Source organism: Daucus carota, chromosome 5, assembly GCF_001625215.2.
Source record: "Daucus carota subsp. sativus chromosome 5, DH1 v3.0, whole genome shotgun sequence".
NCBI lineage: Eukaryota > Viridiplantae > Streptophyta > Magnoliopsida > Apiales > Apiaceae > Daucus > Daucus carota.
In genome coordinates this window covers 12,809,257-12,825,890 of record NC_030385.2, presented here as the reverse complement: position 1 = coordinate 12,825,890, position 16,634 = coordinate 12,809,257, and the positions used below count along the sequence as shown (strand labels likewise).

At 33.0% G+C, this 16,634-nt stretch overlaps 1 protein-coding gene across 1 annotated transcript; it reads right to left on the bottom strand.

The window, feature by feature from the left end:
- Window positions 1–4,540: 4,540 nt before the first annotated feature.
- LOC135152737 (uncharacterized) lies at window positions 4,541–6,388 on the bottom strand. The gene is made up of 7 exons (XM_064093825.1): window positions 6,326–6,388; window positions 5,978–6,045; window positions 5,748–5,834; window positions 5,502–5,670; window positions 5,217–5,397; window positions 4,791–5,113; window positions 4,541–4,693 (listed from the first exon to the last, which is right to left on the bottom strand). Exons 1-7 carry the CDS (start codon window positions 6,386–6,388, stop codon window positions 4,541–4,543), a joined length of 1,044 nt encoding a protein of 347 aa, XP_063949895.1.
- Window positions 6,389–16,634: the final 10,246 nt, after the last annotated feature.

The window sequence follows — 16,634 nt, the reverse complement described above, 5'->3', positions numbered from 1 at the left end:
CATCATTTACTGTCATCGTGAACCTCCTACAACTATAATTAATCATTAATAATCGACAACCAATAGTTAACATAAGTATATTTTCTTAATTGTGCAAAAAAAAAATGCCGATTTTACATCATAAAACAATAGATTAATGCATCGTAAACTAATGAATAATGATTCATGTAGTTGTAAATATTGATTATGAAACTGATTTGTAATTTGTATTTAGGGATTGGTTTTATATAAAAAAATATTAAGATAATAAAAGTCAAATCATCGTGTAAAGTTTTGCTAATGATAATGCTATTATAATTATGATTAGTATAGTGAGCTTCACATAAACTTGTCATGCTTTGCAACAATTGTGTTGGCTAGCTCATTAATCAAGCTCTTTTTTTTTTTTGCTAAGCTTAATCAATCAAGCTCTTTTTATGCATGTACAAAGATGTTTATAACTGTATGTTGTCATTAGAATTAGGAGATTCATTATAGTTTAGCTCTTTTGTCGCAAGAACTCTTTTCTTTGCTTTTTTCTTTTTCCAACTTCATATCATGATTAATAATTTATTATTTTATTGTTCTAATTAAAATTAAAAAATAAATAACAAAACATGTAACAAAATTATTAATTTAATATCGTAAAGAAATTATAAATTATGTTTACAAAATTTCCAAGACTTCATCGCCTAAAACAATCAATGTTCAATGTTTAATTTGTTGAGGATCCTCGACTATTGTATTCACCAAATTCACTTCACTTGTGAGACAAACCATAAACAGATTCATATGAATCTGTCGGATTCATAACTTACCACAACTAGTGACTACTTACCATCATAACACACCTCCTCTCATCATTTATTGTATCGTGAACCTCCTACAACTATAATTATTAATCATTAATAATCGACAACCAACAGTTAACATAAGTGTATTTTCTTAATTATGCAAAAAAATGCCGACTTTACATCATAAAACAATGATTAATGCATCGTAAATTAACTAACCAATAATGATTCATGTAGTTGTAAATAGTGATCATGAAACTGATTCATAATTTGTATTTAGGGATTGGTTTTATATAAAAAAATATTAAGATAATAAAACTCAAATCATGGTGTAAAGTTTTGCTAATGATAATGATATGTTTACACTTGCACAATTTGGTCTTTAGGAAGATAACATAATCTTATGAAGCTGTCACAAACGTACACTGTTCCCACCACCCTGCACAAATCAAAGCTAGTTTGCTTTGATTATAGCCACCCTTGTGAAAACTAATACTCCTGCATAAGCCAATGATAGTAGCAGTATCATGTACAGTATTTGGTATGTATATCTAATTATATATTACCTTAACTTTACGGGAAGTGGTCGCAAACTCACAATGCATGGAAAGGGCAACAACTAAACAATGGTCTGAGATGAAGGTATTATAGCAGCTGACTGAGCTCTTATCATTCTCTCCCTTCACATAGGACAAAAAATAAATTAAGATCCTCAATAATATAGCCAGAGGGTGTCAATCATCCAACACGAGCAAATTTAAGAATTTTATACAGCAGTTCATGCAGGTAAATCTCTGTAAAAAGTCCTTAAGACTTGCCGGAGAGAGATATGCTTTTCGACCACCTTCTCCTGCTCATTGTCGAAGGTTATTAAGAGATAGTCCAGCATTTTATTTTATACTTCACAGAACAGTGTTATTATCATAGAACTTACTTAAACAGCTCTGGTTTCAAAAAGAGACTGAAGGTTATATGGCTCCATTCAGGGGGTGGGGGTTTCAATCTAAGATAACTGGCCCGGGTAGAATATCTTCCATCCTGAAAATTTAACATGAAATCAACATCAGACAACATAAAACTAAAAGATTCAAGTAAAGCATAAGAAGTTCATAAGAAGCGCAGAAGAACCTATACTATATTCAAACTACCTACATATACTATATCCACACAACCATTTATATGATCATATTCATTAAAATATCGGTAGGAAAAGCACTAATTCCATAATCACAATCACAATCTACCTACATATACTACCTACATATACCACAATTCAAGCACACATATATATACCAAAATTTATTAAAATACCACTAGGAAATTAAATTAATTAATTAAATTATACTGACAATGCTACATTCAAAAAAGGATAGCAAGTTAAATCAGCAAATCACACAGCTTCACTGACAAAAACTAACAAAAAAAACAATATTTTCTTACTGGCATTTTACCAAACACTTTGCACTCAGAAATATATATGAACTAGAATACATGAATTACACAACATGTATCAAGCCTAAATCAAGTAACAATCCAACAATCCATTATACATCCAATCGTAAATAATGTATGCTTAAAACTAAAGATTGAAGCACCAAACAAAAATAAGCACAAAACTGTAATGCAGGGATACAAACAAAGCAGAAAATGGGGATTTGCAGGCACCTTGTGATTGCAGGCAAGATGATCGCACGCAGGATGATCGCAGGAGGCTGTGGTTTTTGTGTGTGATTGTAACTGATCGCGAGGGTTTGTGATGTATACAACTGATATGTTTGTGTTTCAGCGGTTTCTTTTGTTTTAAACTCGTCTGATAGTTCCGCGGATATTAACCGCGGAACGCTTAAAAAACTCCCGCTGATCCGCGGAAAAAATACGCGGATCGTCTGTTGCAAACACCCCATCCGCGGAAAAAAACCGCGGAACGCTAAAAATATTTTCTTTTACCCCAGCCGTTGGATCAACGATCCAACGGCTGGGGAATGATGTGTTGGATAACTGTTCCCTGACACACAGTTGTCAGGGAACAGGACCCTTATTTTATACTACACAGAACAGTGTTATTATCATAGAACTTACTTATACAGCTCTGGTTTCAAAAAGAGACTGAAGGTTATATGGCTCCATTCAGGGGGTGGGGGTTTCAATCTAAGATAATATCGGTCATAAGTACCAAGTCCCAAGTTCAAATTTCTCAAACAATAAGCTATGGTAGTTCGTTGAAATAATAAACATACCTTTAGGTGCCATGTTCATTGATTCAAGCATCTCCTTGTGAGCTTGAGCTGCTTCACATTTTATTTGACTGACTATCTCGTCATGCTCAGAGATTGAAAGTGAAGAACCATCCTTTGCAGTTATTGCTTTCGCAAGTTCATCTGCCAATTTCTGTTTTAAACTCTTCACCTGCAAGTATGAATACATATAAAGTTGTATGCAATGCACAGGACCAAAATACAAGAAATTCATAATACCACTTACCTTATCTTTTGCAGCAAGAACTTTTTTCTTTGCTTGTTTTGCTTTTTGAGCAAATTTTGATTCCTGATTGTTAATCCAATCCCTTATTCTTCTGAAAAATGTATCATATTGGAAATAAGTAAAAATTTAAATATATTATTAGAAGGGAGGAATTGAAGATTATGCTTACTTAGTTTCAAGGACTTATTCACATAAGAAGATTAATATTCTAAGCTTCATTGAGAAATATAGAGTATTAATGTATCCACCAGTTTCACTATCCAGGCCAATAATAGGTAATAAATCTTTGGCATTGGGGGATTCAGATAAATAAATCTTCAAAGCAAACAACCATGAATTTTTTCCACATTTAATTTGATCTACATTCTTCTCCCTCGTATAGTTTTCGGTTTGGTATGTTATTGGCCCTTGTTTCTTCAAGGGATCATTTTCATAGACATGTTTGTGAGATAATAATAATAAATATAATCGAAATTTCTTAGATGGAGAGTTAAATATCCATCATATTCCATTACAGTTTTTCTTGCTTGAATCATAATGGTGCTTAATTACATTATATTTTAAACAATTATCATTAATTTAATTAATTTAGTAAATTATTAGATATCAGTTATTGGATTTTTTTGAATTATGTCTCTAATTTTATGATTTTGAATTATTAACTTATATGCACTCCTACTCAAACTCTCATGAAAGTTATGGATTCTTAGTATAGAGTATGTTTAATTTTGAATTTAGAATTTAGAAATAATAGTTCGTGAAATCGGGATGTTATAATTATAATTTGTATAGCCAGCTTCACAAAAACTTGTCATCCAATCGACAATAGTTGCATTGACTAGCTCTTTAATCAAGCTCTTCTTTATGCATGTACAAAGAGGTTTAGAACTGTATGTAGTCTATAAATCTGGAGATCGAATATGTTTTATCCCATTTGTGGCAAGAACGCTTTCATTTGCTTGTTTTCCTTTTTATCCAACTTCACAAATCTTGATTATTAATTGTTTCTTTATGGTTCTTATTAAAATTAATAAATAAATGATAAAACATGTAACGAAAATTATGAAATTCACAACCCAAAGGAATTATAGATTATGTTTACAAAGTTTCGAGAAATTCATGGCCACAAACAATTAATATTGAGAATCCTGGAGTATTGTATCCACCAGAGAGGTTGACTTCTGAGACAAACAATAGATAGTAAATCTCTTGAATTCAATGAATCATGGCTTTTCTTTTGAAATCTACAGCTGGCGAGGTCCAGACTCTGGCAAATTGCCAAGTGATTAATCATCCTTCTCCTGATCACCATCATTCTTCTCTTGATTAGCTTCAACTCCGCATGAATCTTCTCCCAATCTTTCCTCTCCTTTTCTGACCTCATCAACAGAAACGCCAAGCCGATTCGAGATTTCCATGACTAGACTCAAAATGTGAGTCTGCGTTTCCATGCAAGAATTGTAGGATTGTTGCAGGAGATTCACTCTCTATAAGATCTTGTTGAGCTGCATAAGAGGTGGTAGCTTGTTTCCTGACATTTTCGGAAACATTTTTGAAATCATCACTCATTGTAGCAATTCTTTTGTCGATCCCAGTGATCATGGTACTAAGTTTGTCCACCTTATTTCCGAGAGCTACCAAATTATCGGGTTTCTTCTTATCAGCCTCTTCATCGACTTGTTGATTGGCTCTTTCTGTTTCCTCCTCCATAGCCTTTCCGTTCTCAGGTGAATCAAGAAAGGGTTGATCGGTAAACATTTTCTTGCCTGCTGCATAGTTTTCTGCCACGCCAACAAACTCTTTTCCGTTTTCATCAGAATTTTTTGGGCGGTCAGGGACTGCAATCTTAGAAGAAATATCTGCAAAAGATACATCACATAATAAGACAGGAGACAGGTCTGCAGATAGATGCAGTTTTAAAATTAGATTTCCAATTAAGGACGAGAGACTGATAAATTTTACCATTTTCAGCATTAACATCCTCGGCTGCTTCACCAACTTCTTCCATCATATCTTCAGATGGATAACTCAGCTCCTCCATTGTATATTGTTGCAGTGGAATGGCAGTAAGAGGTTGTGCATCAAGGACAGTTCCTTCAAAAACCACAAGTTCCTTTCCTTTCTTTCCTTGTGCTTCAATCTCCTTTGAAGAAATATACATGGCATAAACATTTAACCGCATAAATCCCAAAGAAATTTTAGAAATTTAATTACAAACTTTCCATTATTATATAAACAACTACATACCTTCTTTGAAGCACGCCGCCTTTTTAGAGAAGCACCGGTTTCATTTGCATTCTTGACAAGACCAAAATTTTCAGGACCTTTGGCATGCAGTAATTCAGAAACGGAGGAATACCCTGCTGCCTTGGCTTTATGGCTAAGATTACCAGTAGGTAAATGACCTCGCTTTGCTCTAAGAAATTAAAAGAGACGGTATTTTCAGAATCGACATGTAATACTTGGCAAACATAAAAAATCAATAAAACACACCTGCAGATACTGCAATTGCATATGTCTCGGCACTTTGGACAACTCCATACCTCAGATGCTTCAGCTTCTTCTGCCTTCTCTCCGTATCTGTTGAGTACAAGTAATTGATGAGTAGTTACCAAGCTACGAATTTGCAAAATTGTGATATGAACATGGCTAAAAAATCTGTATTTGTTTCATAAAATAGCTTTATCAATATCAACCTATTAAGGAGACATTTCTGACAGTACAGCAAAGTGCAGGGCTTCCTTTTCCGCTGACCTTTGCACGCGGTAGCAGAGCTCCTATGCTGACGACACTTCAAACATTGAAAAGGGAAAAAAATCAAGAACCAACAACATACCGAACACACTTAAATATTAATATCTCACTATGGCCAACAGTATATTCAACAAATTATGACATTTTTGTCAAGCAAAACATTAAATCTTGCAAATATCTAATAATTCTTTCACGAGCGGATTAAATAATTATATTCTATTCTAGGGTAAACAATTCCTTCTTTATCAGAAAAGATTAAAAAAAATTAATGACAAACAAATGAGAGAAAATTTTCAAAGGGTCATATAAGAAAATACCTGGTGACAAGTTTTGACTTCTCGATTCACTGATGTGCCAGGAGAGCTTGAATTTGCGGCCATCCTCAATTGTTAAAAATGTTTTGGAAGTAGGTTGTTGTCGGTCAATGTTCTTAAACTTAACTAGAAGTTTGTTTATGATATATATGGTGAGGAGGAGAAAACAAGGATACCTGCTTTAAAAGTATTTAATGTTATCTTTTGTATTTTTTATGATATCTATATTTTTTATAATATCTCATTCTCTTATATTTAATATTTATTATAATGTATATTTTAAAATTTTAAATTAATATTCTGACAAAAAAAACTTAACATATAAGAGATTGTAACTTCACTGTATCCCCAAAAGAAGGTAGGAAGGAGACAAAAAGGTGATACGATCTAGGTGATTTTGTCTATTTCGTCTAGGTGAAATTTACACTACTTTTGGAGCTATTTAGCCTTTATTTGGTCATTAAATACCTTTTTCATTCCATTTGTCCCATTATACAATATAATTTTCATCAATATTTTCAAATCTAATAAACTTTTACGGACTTTAATTACTAAGTATGAAAATTAATATGATAATTATAAAACATAAAGATGTTGGTTAACTTATAAAATTCAAAAATAATTTTACTTTCCAATGCGGGTTATGAAAATTATATTGCTTATCATTGATAAATTAAAATCACATACCTCAAGATATAAGAAAATATATTGATTCAGCACTACTCTTTTATGAAATCGAATAGAATATACTCGAAAATTTTGAATAAAAATTCTTCTGAAAATTCAAATTAATATACTTTTCTTTAATACATGTTACACTTCTCAAAATTTTCAACTTAGATTTGCAGATTTACTAATTTGTCTAATATTGATCTACATATTTAATTATTTGTGTATGTATTTTAGTAATTTTAATAAGAATTAATTTACTGTTATTTTTAAAAACATATATTAAGATTAACTTTACAAAGGCATACCGGTTTTAACTATTTGTTTTCAATTTTATTTTTATAAATATTATATAATAATAATAATAAAAGTCCAATACATGTCTCTTTTAGTTTAATACTCGACCAAAATAGCAAATATTAATTTTCAAATAACGAAACTTTGTATTAATACTCATGAATAAGTTTTAATACTTTCAAAAACAAAACTATGGAGTTCCATCTTTTGTTAAGTCTTTAGAGCCTTAACCATGGTCGTTGTTCAGCTTCTGAGGATTTAAACAAAGGGTGAGGGGAATCTTTCAAAACAAAAGGAATTCCTCTCTCCTCAGCACTCTTCTTAAAGGGAGTAATGTTACTAGCCTTACCTACAGATTTGTTATAGTCAAAGCCTATTCCAACTATTCTCTTGATCTCTTGTTTATCATTAAGCTTTTTGACTATGGTGGAGGCTTCCTTAAAGGCTTTACATTTCACTTTCTCTTCGTCTAGCTGTAGTCTTAAAGCAATCTCACCTTTGTCTAGAACTCTGACTTTAGCACTTTGTAATCCTAAATCCATAGTCAGTTGTTCAATTTTAGGTTTTAATACCTAAATCTCAGGTACAACAAATTCCTGAATGGCCTTAGAAGGAACAACAACATCCTTCTTTTCTTCCGGTGTAGGTGATTCAACAACTAGAGCTCTTGAATGGTTCAGTGTTTTACCCCAGCCATATCTCTGCTTACTTTGAACTTGCTCGAGTTTATAAGTTTTCAAAACTCCGTAGAGTTTCTCCAGAGAAATCTGATTCAGATCTCTACTTTCCCTGATAGCAGTGATTCTGTGTCCCAGATGTTCAGGAAGGTTAAGAGAAACTTCATGTTGACCTCTTTCTTGTCATAGTATTTCCCATTCAGATTTAAATTATTTATCAAATTATTAAGTCTGGTAAACACCTCTGAAATCCCTTCTCCGGGACTGGAACCAAACTGTTCATACTGAGCCATCAGTATCTCTTTCTTGTTCTCTCTTACTTCTTCTGAGCCTTCGTTTATAATCTCTAATGTATCCCAGATTTGCTTCGCGTTCGTACAATTAACAACAGCATTGTACATGACAGGATCTAGGGATTCAACTAAGATCAGTTGAAGAGTATCATCTAAGTTCATCTGTTCATTCTCTTCATCTGTATACTCAGAAGGTTCTTTTGGAAATGTCTGATGAGGTATTAACACACCATCCTCTTCGTGTGCTAATATGACATTCATCAGAGTAGAAACACCTTTGTTCAGAATCCCGATGTATTTTCTGTTCGCAGTGCGGAGGAATAGTAACATGTGCCTCTTCCATAGGCCAAAGTGTTCTTTGCTGAACGGTGGGATTTTAATGCTACTAATCTTTTGTGTACTCTTTTTTAAGGATTTAAAGTGAATAGTGTATGGATGAGATTTGGATTACTGAAAGAAAAATATTTTAAATCAGAATAAATTTTTGGAATAAAATTAATTCGAATAAAAAATATTTGAAACGTTACAGAGTGTGTATAGGATCTAATACGGTGTATTCGTATTAACCGCTCTTGATGCCAATTGTTAGGTCCAGATACGATTGTAGAAGGTGGGGTTGAATACAATCGATACCAAATAATCGCGGAAGTGAATCTGATTGGAATATAACTTGTTAATCAGATTATAATTAATTAATATAACAATGTTTTAAGTCGTTATATAATTAATATGGTTCAGTTTTAATGTCCACTAATGTTCGTAGAATAAATTCGACAGGGTATATTCTAGATTAGTGATTAAAACAACCGGGTTATCAAAGCACGAAAAACTGTGGATATAACGATCAAGCAAGTTACGAACAACTTGAAAGCTTTACAAATGCTTTGAATATCAAAGTGATGAACACTTTCTAATGAAGAAACTAAGCCATATATATAGGCAAAGGAATGAACTTGTAAGCCAAATAAGAGATAAGACAATTACAAGTGATGGAAAGACAAAACAAGAGGGGCAAGACAAATTAGCTTGGGCAAGACAAAAAGAAACAAGGTAGGACAATTGAAAATTGCCTACCAAGTTCTTTTATCTCGGCAGAAAGACAATCAAAGAAGGGCAAGACAATTGAAATGTCTTGGCCACTCATCACTTTCGGTAGGACAAAAATTGTCTTGTCACACACCGTTCGGCAGACAATTGATTGTCTTGCTGCCACTTTAACAGAGGACAGACAATATGATTGTCTTGGCAGTGGCTTTCGGTAGGACAATCTTTTAGGATTGTCTTGCTGCAATCTATGTCATGCTGTAAGACAATTGTAGATTGTCTTGGCTGTTGCTTCCATGCTTCGGTCAGACAATCCAATTGTCTTGCAGGTTGTCTTGGTAGTGAGATGTGCACTCGGCAAGACAATCTTAGATTGTCTTGCTGAGTAGATTTAAGTGATTTTGTAATGTAATGTAATATATATTTAATTGAAAATTATCCACTTAATTAAGTTAATCATATAAATTCATAAATTAAATTAATTCGAGAGTGAAGTAATTTAATAAATAAATTACATAATTAATATAATTATTTGAGAAGTGAAATAATAGTCTATTAAATATTTAATCACCCAATCTTCAGTAGAACTGCTTCCTGTCTTCTTTAAACTTTAATAACTTCGTCTTGATTTGTCGATCGATCGAACTACCACTTCTGCTTGACTTCAAATATTTAATTTGAATAACTGATACACAGATGTACTGTCTGGTTCATCTGTATCTAGTTAAATCAAATATTCTTCGTCAAATAAACAATAAGAAATTGGTTTGTTCGTCGAGTCTTCGTCTTGTAAGTTCTTCTTCATTGAATGGAATCTTCTGAATAAATAAAGTATAGAAACTTTATATCTTCTGAACTCATGGACGTGCCACAAAAGATTATTTGTGCACTGAGGCTTGAAGATATTAATGAACTTCTTTCAGTGGTGTGTAGCAGCATCCTGGAATTCTTCTGACGTATAATTCCCATAAGTCATTTGACGTTCTTCGTACGGATTCCGATGACTTGCTATTTACTGAGCTTTCTTATCTGAGTTGAGTTGTACCTCTTAAATACAGATAGGCTAAACATATGCCTTTCATGAAGGCTGCACTACTTTCGATGGATGAAGATCAGAACCTTCAACTGCTAAAGCTGGTACAGTGTTCGATCGATAAAGTTTGTAAATCAATCGATGGATGAAGCAACTTTCAACGGATGAAGCAAACAGCCGTTGAAAGTGACTGGAGCTTAATTCTGACAGGTCACATGGGTTGATTACACTAATTTGGACATGGTAGCCTATTTAGGACAAAATGGAAGAAACAGAAACACATCTGTTTTATACAATGTAACTTGGATTATTTGAAGAAGATCAGTCAAAGATGAAGACATTTCAGAAGAAATGCATAAGACAAATGTGGCGCAGCAAGACTTAGTTTAGAGTGCAATTTTTGTATTCTAGCTATCTTTGTAGACTTGGGATATATAACCAAGTTAGAAACAACAATAGTTCTTGTTCGAAACATTAGCAAGCTTGAGTGAATTGAGAGAACTAGTGTTGAACCAGCAGTTGTGAGAATTGTAATCAATCCACAGATTTCTGCTTGATATAAAATTTCTCGGGTGAATCAAGCAATCCACCCGTAATTTTTAATTACTGGAGTTATATCTTTTCTGCTATTTGTATTGTGTTTTGTTCTTGAATCTTTTAAGCTTTTAAAAGATTGTATTCAACCCCCTCTACAATCTTTCTCTAAGTTCTGTGTAAGATAACATATATACAAAGTATATTATCATTATCTTCCCCTGTATTGCAATAATGGACTTTGTTCCACCGTTATTAACACCTTATACGACTTGTCAACATCGCCTATCATCACTAACAACCACCGCCGCTTACCATCATAACACACCTCCTCTCATCATTTACTGTCATCGTGAACCTCCTACAACTATAATTAATCATTAATAATCGACAACCAATAGTTAACATAAGTATATTTTCTTAATTGTGCAAAAAAAAAATGCCGATTTTACATCATAAAACAATAGATTAATGCATCGTAAACTAATGAATAATGATTCATGTAGTTGTAAATATTGATTATGAAACTGATTTGTAATTTGTATTTAGGGATTGGTTTTATATAAAAAAATATTAAGATAATAAAAGTCAAATCATCGTGTAAAGTTTTGCTAATGATAATGCTATTATAATTATGATTAGTATAGTGAGCTTCACATAAACTTGTCATGCTTTGCAACAATTGTGTTGGCTAGCTCATTAATCAAGCTCTTTTTTTTTTTTTGCTAAGCTTAATCAATCAAGCTCTTTTTATGCATGTACAAAGATGTTTATAACTGTATGTTGTCATTAGAATTAGGAGATTCATTATAGTTTAGCTCTTTTGTCGCAAGAACTCTTTTCTTTGCTTTTTTCTTTTTCCAACTTCATATCATGATTAATAATTTATTATTTTATTGTTCTAATTAAAATTAAAAAATAAATAACAAAACATGTAACAAAATTATTAATTTAATATCGTAAAGAAATTATAAATTATGTTTACAAAATTTCCAAGACTTCATCGCCTAAAACAATCAATGTTCAATGTTTAATTTGTTGAGGATCCTCGACTATTGTATTCACCAAATTCACTTCACTTGTGAGACAAACCATAAACAGATTCATATGAATCTGTCGGATTCATAACTTACCACAACTAGTGACTACTTACCATCATAACACACCTCCTCTCATCATTTATTGTATCGTGAACCTCCTACAACTATAATTATTAATCATTAATAATCGACAACCAACAGTTAACATAAGTGTATTTTCTTAATTATGCAAAAAAATGCCGACTTTACATCATAAAACAATGATTAATGCATCGTAAATTAACTAACCAATAATGATTCATGTAGTTGTAAATAGTGATCATGAAACTGATTCATAATTTGTATTTAGGGATTGGTTTTATATAAAAAAATATTAAGATAATAAAACTCAAATCATGGTGTAAAGTTTTGCTAATGATAATGATATGTTTACACTTGCACAATTTGGTCTTTAGGAAGATAACATAATCTTATGAAGCTGTCACAAACGTACACTGTTCCCACCACCCTGCACAAATCAAAGCTAGTTTGCTTTGATTATAGCCACCCTTGTGAAAACTAATACTCCTGCATAAGCCAATGATAGTAGCAGTATCATGTACAGTATTTGGTATGTATATCTAATTATATATTACCTTAACTTTACGGGAAGTGGTCGCAAACTCACAATGCATGGAAAGGGCAACAACTAAACAATGGTCTGAGATGAAGGTATTATAGCAGCTGACTGAGCTCTTATCATTCTCTCCCTTCACATAGGACAAAAAATAAATTAAGATCCTCAATAATATAGCCAGAGGGTGTCAATCATCCAACACGAGCAAATTTAAGAATTTTATACAGCAGTTCATGCAGGTAAATCTCTGTAAAAAGTCCTTAAGACTTGCCGGAGAGAGATATGCTTTTCGACCACCTTCTCCTGCTCATTGTCGAAGGTTATTAAGAGATAGTCCAGCATTTTATTTTATACTTCACAGAACAGTGTTATTATCATAGAACTTACTTAAACAGCTCTGGTTTCAAAAAGAGACTGAAGGTTATATGGCTCCATTCAGGGGGTGGGGGTTTCAATCTAAGATAACTGGCCCGGGTAGAATATCTTCCATCCTGAAAATTTAACATGAAATCAACATCAGACAACATAAAACTAAAAGATTCAAGTAAAGCATAAGAAGTTCATAAGAAGCGCAGAAGAACCTATACTATATTCAAACTACCTACATATACTATATCCACACAACCATTTATATGATCATATTCATTAAAATATCGGTAGGAAAAGCACTAATTCCATAATCACAATCACAATCTACCTACATATACTACCTACATATACCACAATTCAAGCACACATATATATATACCAAAATTTATTAAAATACCACTAGGAAATTAAATTAATTAATTAAATTATACTGACAATGCTACATTCAAAAAAGGATAGCAAGTTAAATCAGCAAATCACACAGCTTCACTGACAAAAACTAACAAAAAAAACAATATTTTCTTACTGGCATTTTACCAAACACTTTGCACTCAGAAATATATATGAACTAGAATACATGAATTACACAACATGTATCAAGCCTAAATCAAGTAACAATCCAACAATCCATTATACATCCAATCGTAAATAATGTATGCTTAAAACTAAAGATTGAAGCACCAAACAAAAATAAGCACAAAACTGTAATGCAGGGATACAAACAAAGCAGAAAATGGGGATTTGCAGGCACCTTGTGATTGCAGGCAAGATGATCGCACGCAGGATGATCGCAGGAGGCTGTGGTTTTTGTGTGTGATTGTAACTGATCGCGAGGGTTTGTGATGTATACAACTGATATGTTTGTGTTTCAGCGGTTTCTTTTGTTTTAAACTCGTCTGATAGTTCCGCGGATATTAACCGCGGAACGCTTAAAAAACTCCCGCTGATCCGCGGAAAAAATACGCGGATCGTCTGTTGCAAACACCCCATCCGCGGAAAAAAACCGCGGAACGCTAAAAATATTTTCTTTTACCCCAGCCGTTGGATCAACGATCCAACGGCTGGGGAATGATGTGTTGGATAACTGTTCCCTGACACACAGTTGTCAGGGAACAGGACCCTTATTTTATACTACACAGAACAGTGTTATTATCATAGAACTTACTTATACAGCTCTGGTTTCAAAAAGAGACTGAAGGTTATATGGCTCCATTCAGGGGGTGGGGGTTTCAATCTAAGATAATATCGGTCATAAGTACCAAGTCCCAAGTTCAAATTTCTCAAACAATAAGCTATGGTAGTTCGTTGAAATAATAAACATACCTTTAGGTGCCATGTTCATTGATTCAAGCATCTCCTTGTGAGCTTGAGCTGCTTCACATTTTATTTGACTGACTATCTCGTCATGCTCAGAGATTGAAAGTGAAGAACCATCCTTTGCAGTTATTGCTTTCGCAAGTTCATCTGCCAATTTCTGTTTTAAACTCTTCACCTGCAAGTATGAATACATATAAAGTTGTATGCAATGCACAGGACCAAAATACAAGAAATTCATAATACCACTTACCTTATCTTTTGCAGCAAGAACTTTTTTCTTTGCTTGTTTTGCTTTTTGAGCAAATTTTGATTCCTGATTGTTAATCCAATCCCTTATTCTTCTGAAAAATGTATCATATTGGAAATAAGTAAAAATTTAAATATATTATTAGAAGGGAGGAATTGAAGATTATGCTTACTTAGTTTCAAGGACTTATTCACATAAGAAGATTAATATTCTAAGCTTCATTGAGAAATATAGAGTATTAATGTATCCACCAGTTTCACTATCCAGGCCAATAATAGGTAATAAATCTTTGGCATTGGGGGATTCAGATAAATAAATCTTCAAAGCAAACAACCATGAATTTTTTCCACATTTAATTTGATCTACATTCTTCTCCCTCGTATAGTTTTCGGTTTGGTATGTTATTGGCCCTTGTTTCTTCAAGGGATCATTTTCATAGACATGTTTGTGAGATAATAATAATAAATATAATCGAAATTTCTTAGATGGAGAGTTAAATATCCATCATATTCCATTACAGTTTTTCTTGCTTGAATCATAATGGTGCTTAATTACATTATATTTTAAACAATTATCATTAATTTAATTAATTTAGTAAATTATTAGATATCAGTTATTGGATTTTTTTGAATTATGTCTCTAATTTTATGATTTTGAATTATTAACTTATATGCACTCCTACTCAAACTCTCATGAAAGTTATGGATTCTTAGTATAGAGTATGTTTAATTTTGAATTTAGAATTTAGAAATAATAGTTCGTGAAATCGGGATGTTATAATTATAATTTGTATAGCCAGCTTCACAAAAACTTGTCATCCAATCGACAATAGTTGCATTGACTAGCTCTTTAATCAAGCTCTTCTTTATGCATGTACAAAGAGGTTTAGAACTGTATGTAGTCTATAAATCTGGAGATCGAATATGTTTTATCCCATTTGTGGCAAGAACGCTTTCATTTGCTTGTTTTCCTTTTTATCCAACTTCACAAATCTTGATTATTAATTGTTTCTTTATGGTTCTTATTAAAATTAATAAATAAATGATAAAACATGTAACGAAAATTATGAAATTCACAACCCAAAGGAATTATAGATTATGTTTACAAAGTTTCGAGAAATTCATGGCCACAAACAATTAATATTGAGAATCCTGGAGTATTGTATCCACCAGAGAGGTTGACTTCTGAGACAAACAATAGATAGTAAATCTCTTGAATTCAATGAATCATGGCTTTTCTTTTGAAATCTACAGCTGGCGAGGTCCAGACTCTGGCAAATTGCCAAGTGATTAATCATCCTTCTCCTGATCACCATCATTCTTCTCTTGATTAGCTTCAACTCCGCATGAATCTTCTCCCAATCTTTCCTCTCCTTTTCTGACCTCATCAACAGAAACGCCAAGCCGATTCGAGATTTCCATGACTAGACTCAAAATGTGAGTCTGCGTTTCCATGCAAGAATTGTAGGATTGTTGCAGGAGATTCACTCTCTCTATAAGATCTTGTTGAGCTGCATAAGAGGTGGTAGCTTGTTTCCTGACATTTTCGGAAACATTTTTGAAATCATCACTCATTGTAGCAATTCTTTTGTCGATCCCAGTGATCATGGTACTAAGTTTGTCCACCTTATTTCCGAGAGCTACCAAATTATCGGGTTTCTTCTTATCAGCCTCTTCATCGACTTGTTGATTGGCTCTTTCTGTTTCCTCCTCCATAGCCTTTCCGTTCTCAGGTGAATCAAGAAAGGGTTGATCGGTAAACATTTTCTTGCCTGCTGCATAGTTTTCTGCCACGCCAACAAACTCTTTTCCGTTTTCATCAGAATTTTTTGGGCGGTCAGGGACTGCAATCTTAGAAGAAATATCTGCAAAAGATACATCACATAATAAGACAGGAGACAGGTCTGCAGATAGATGCAGTTTTAAAATTAGATTTCCAATTAAGGACGAGAGACTGATAAATTTTACCATTTTCAGCATTAACATCCTCGGCTGCTTCACCAACTTCTTCCATCATATCTTCAGATGGATAACTCAGCTCCTCCATTGTATATTGTTGCAGTGGAATGGCAGTAAGAGGTTGTGCATCAAGGACAGTTCCTTCAAAAACCACAAGTTCCTTTCCTTTCTTTCCTTGTGCTTCAATCTCCTTTGAAGAAATATACATGGCATAAACA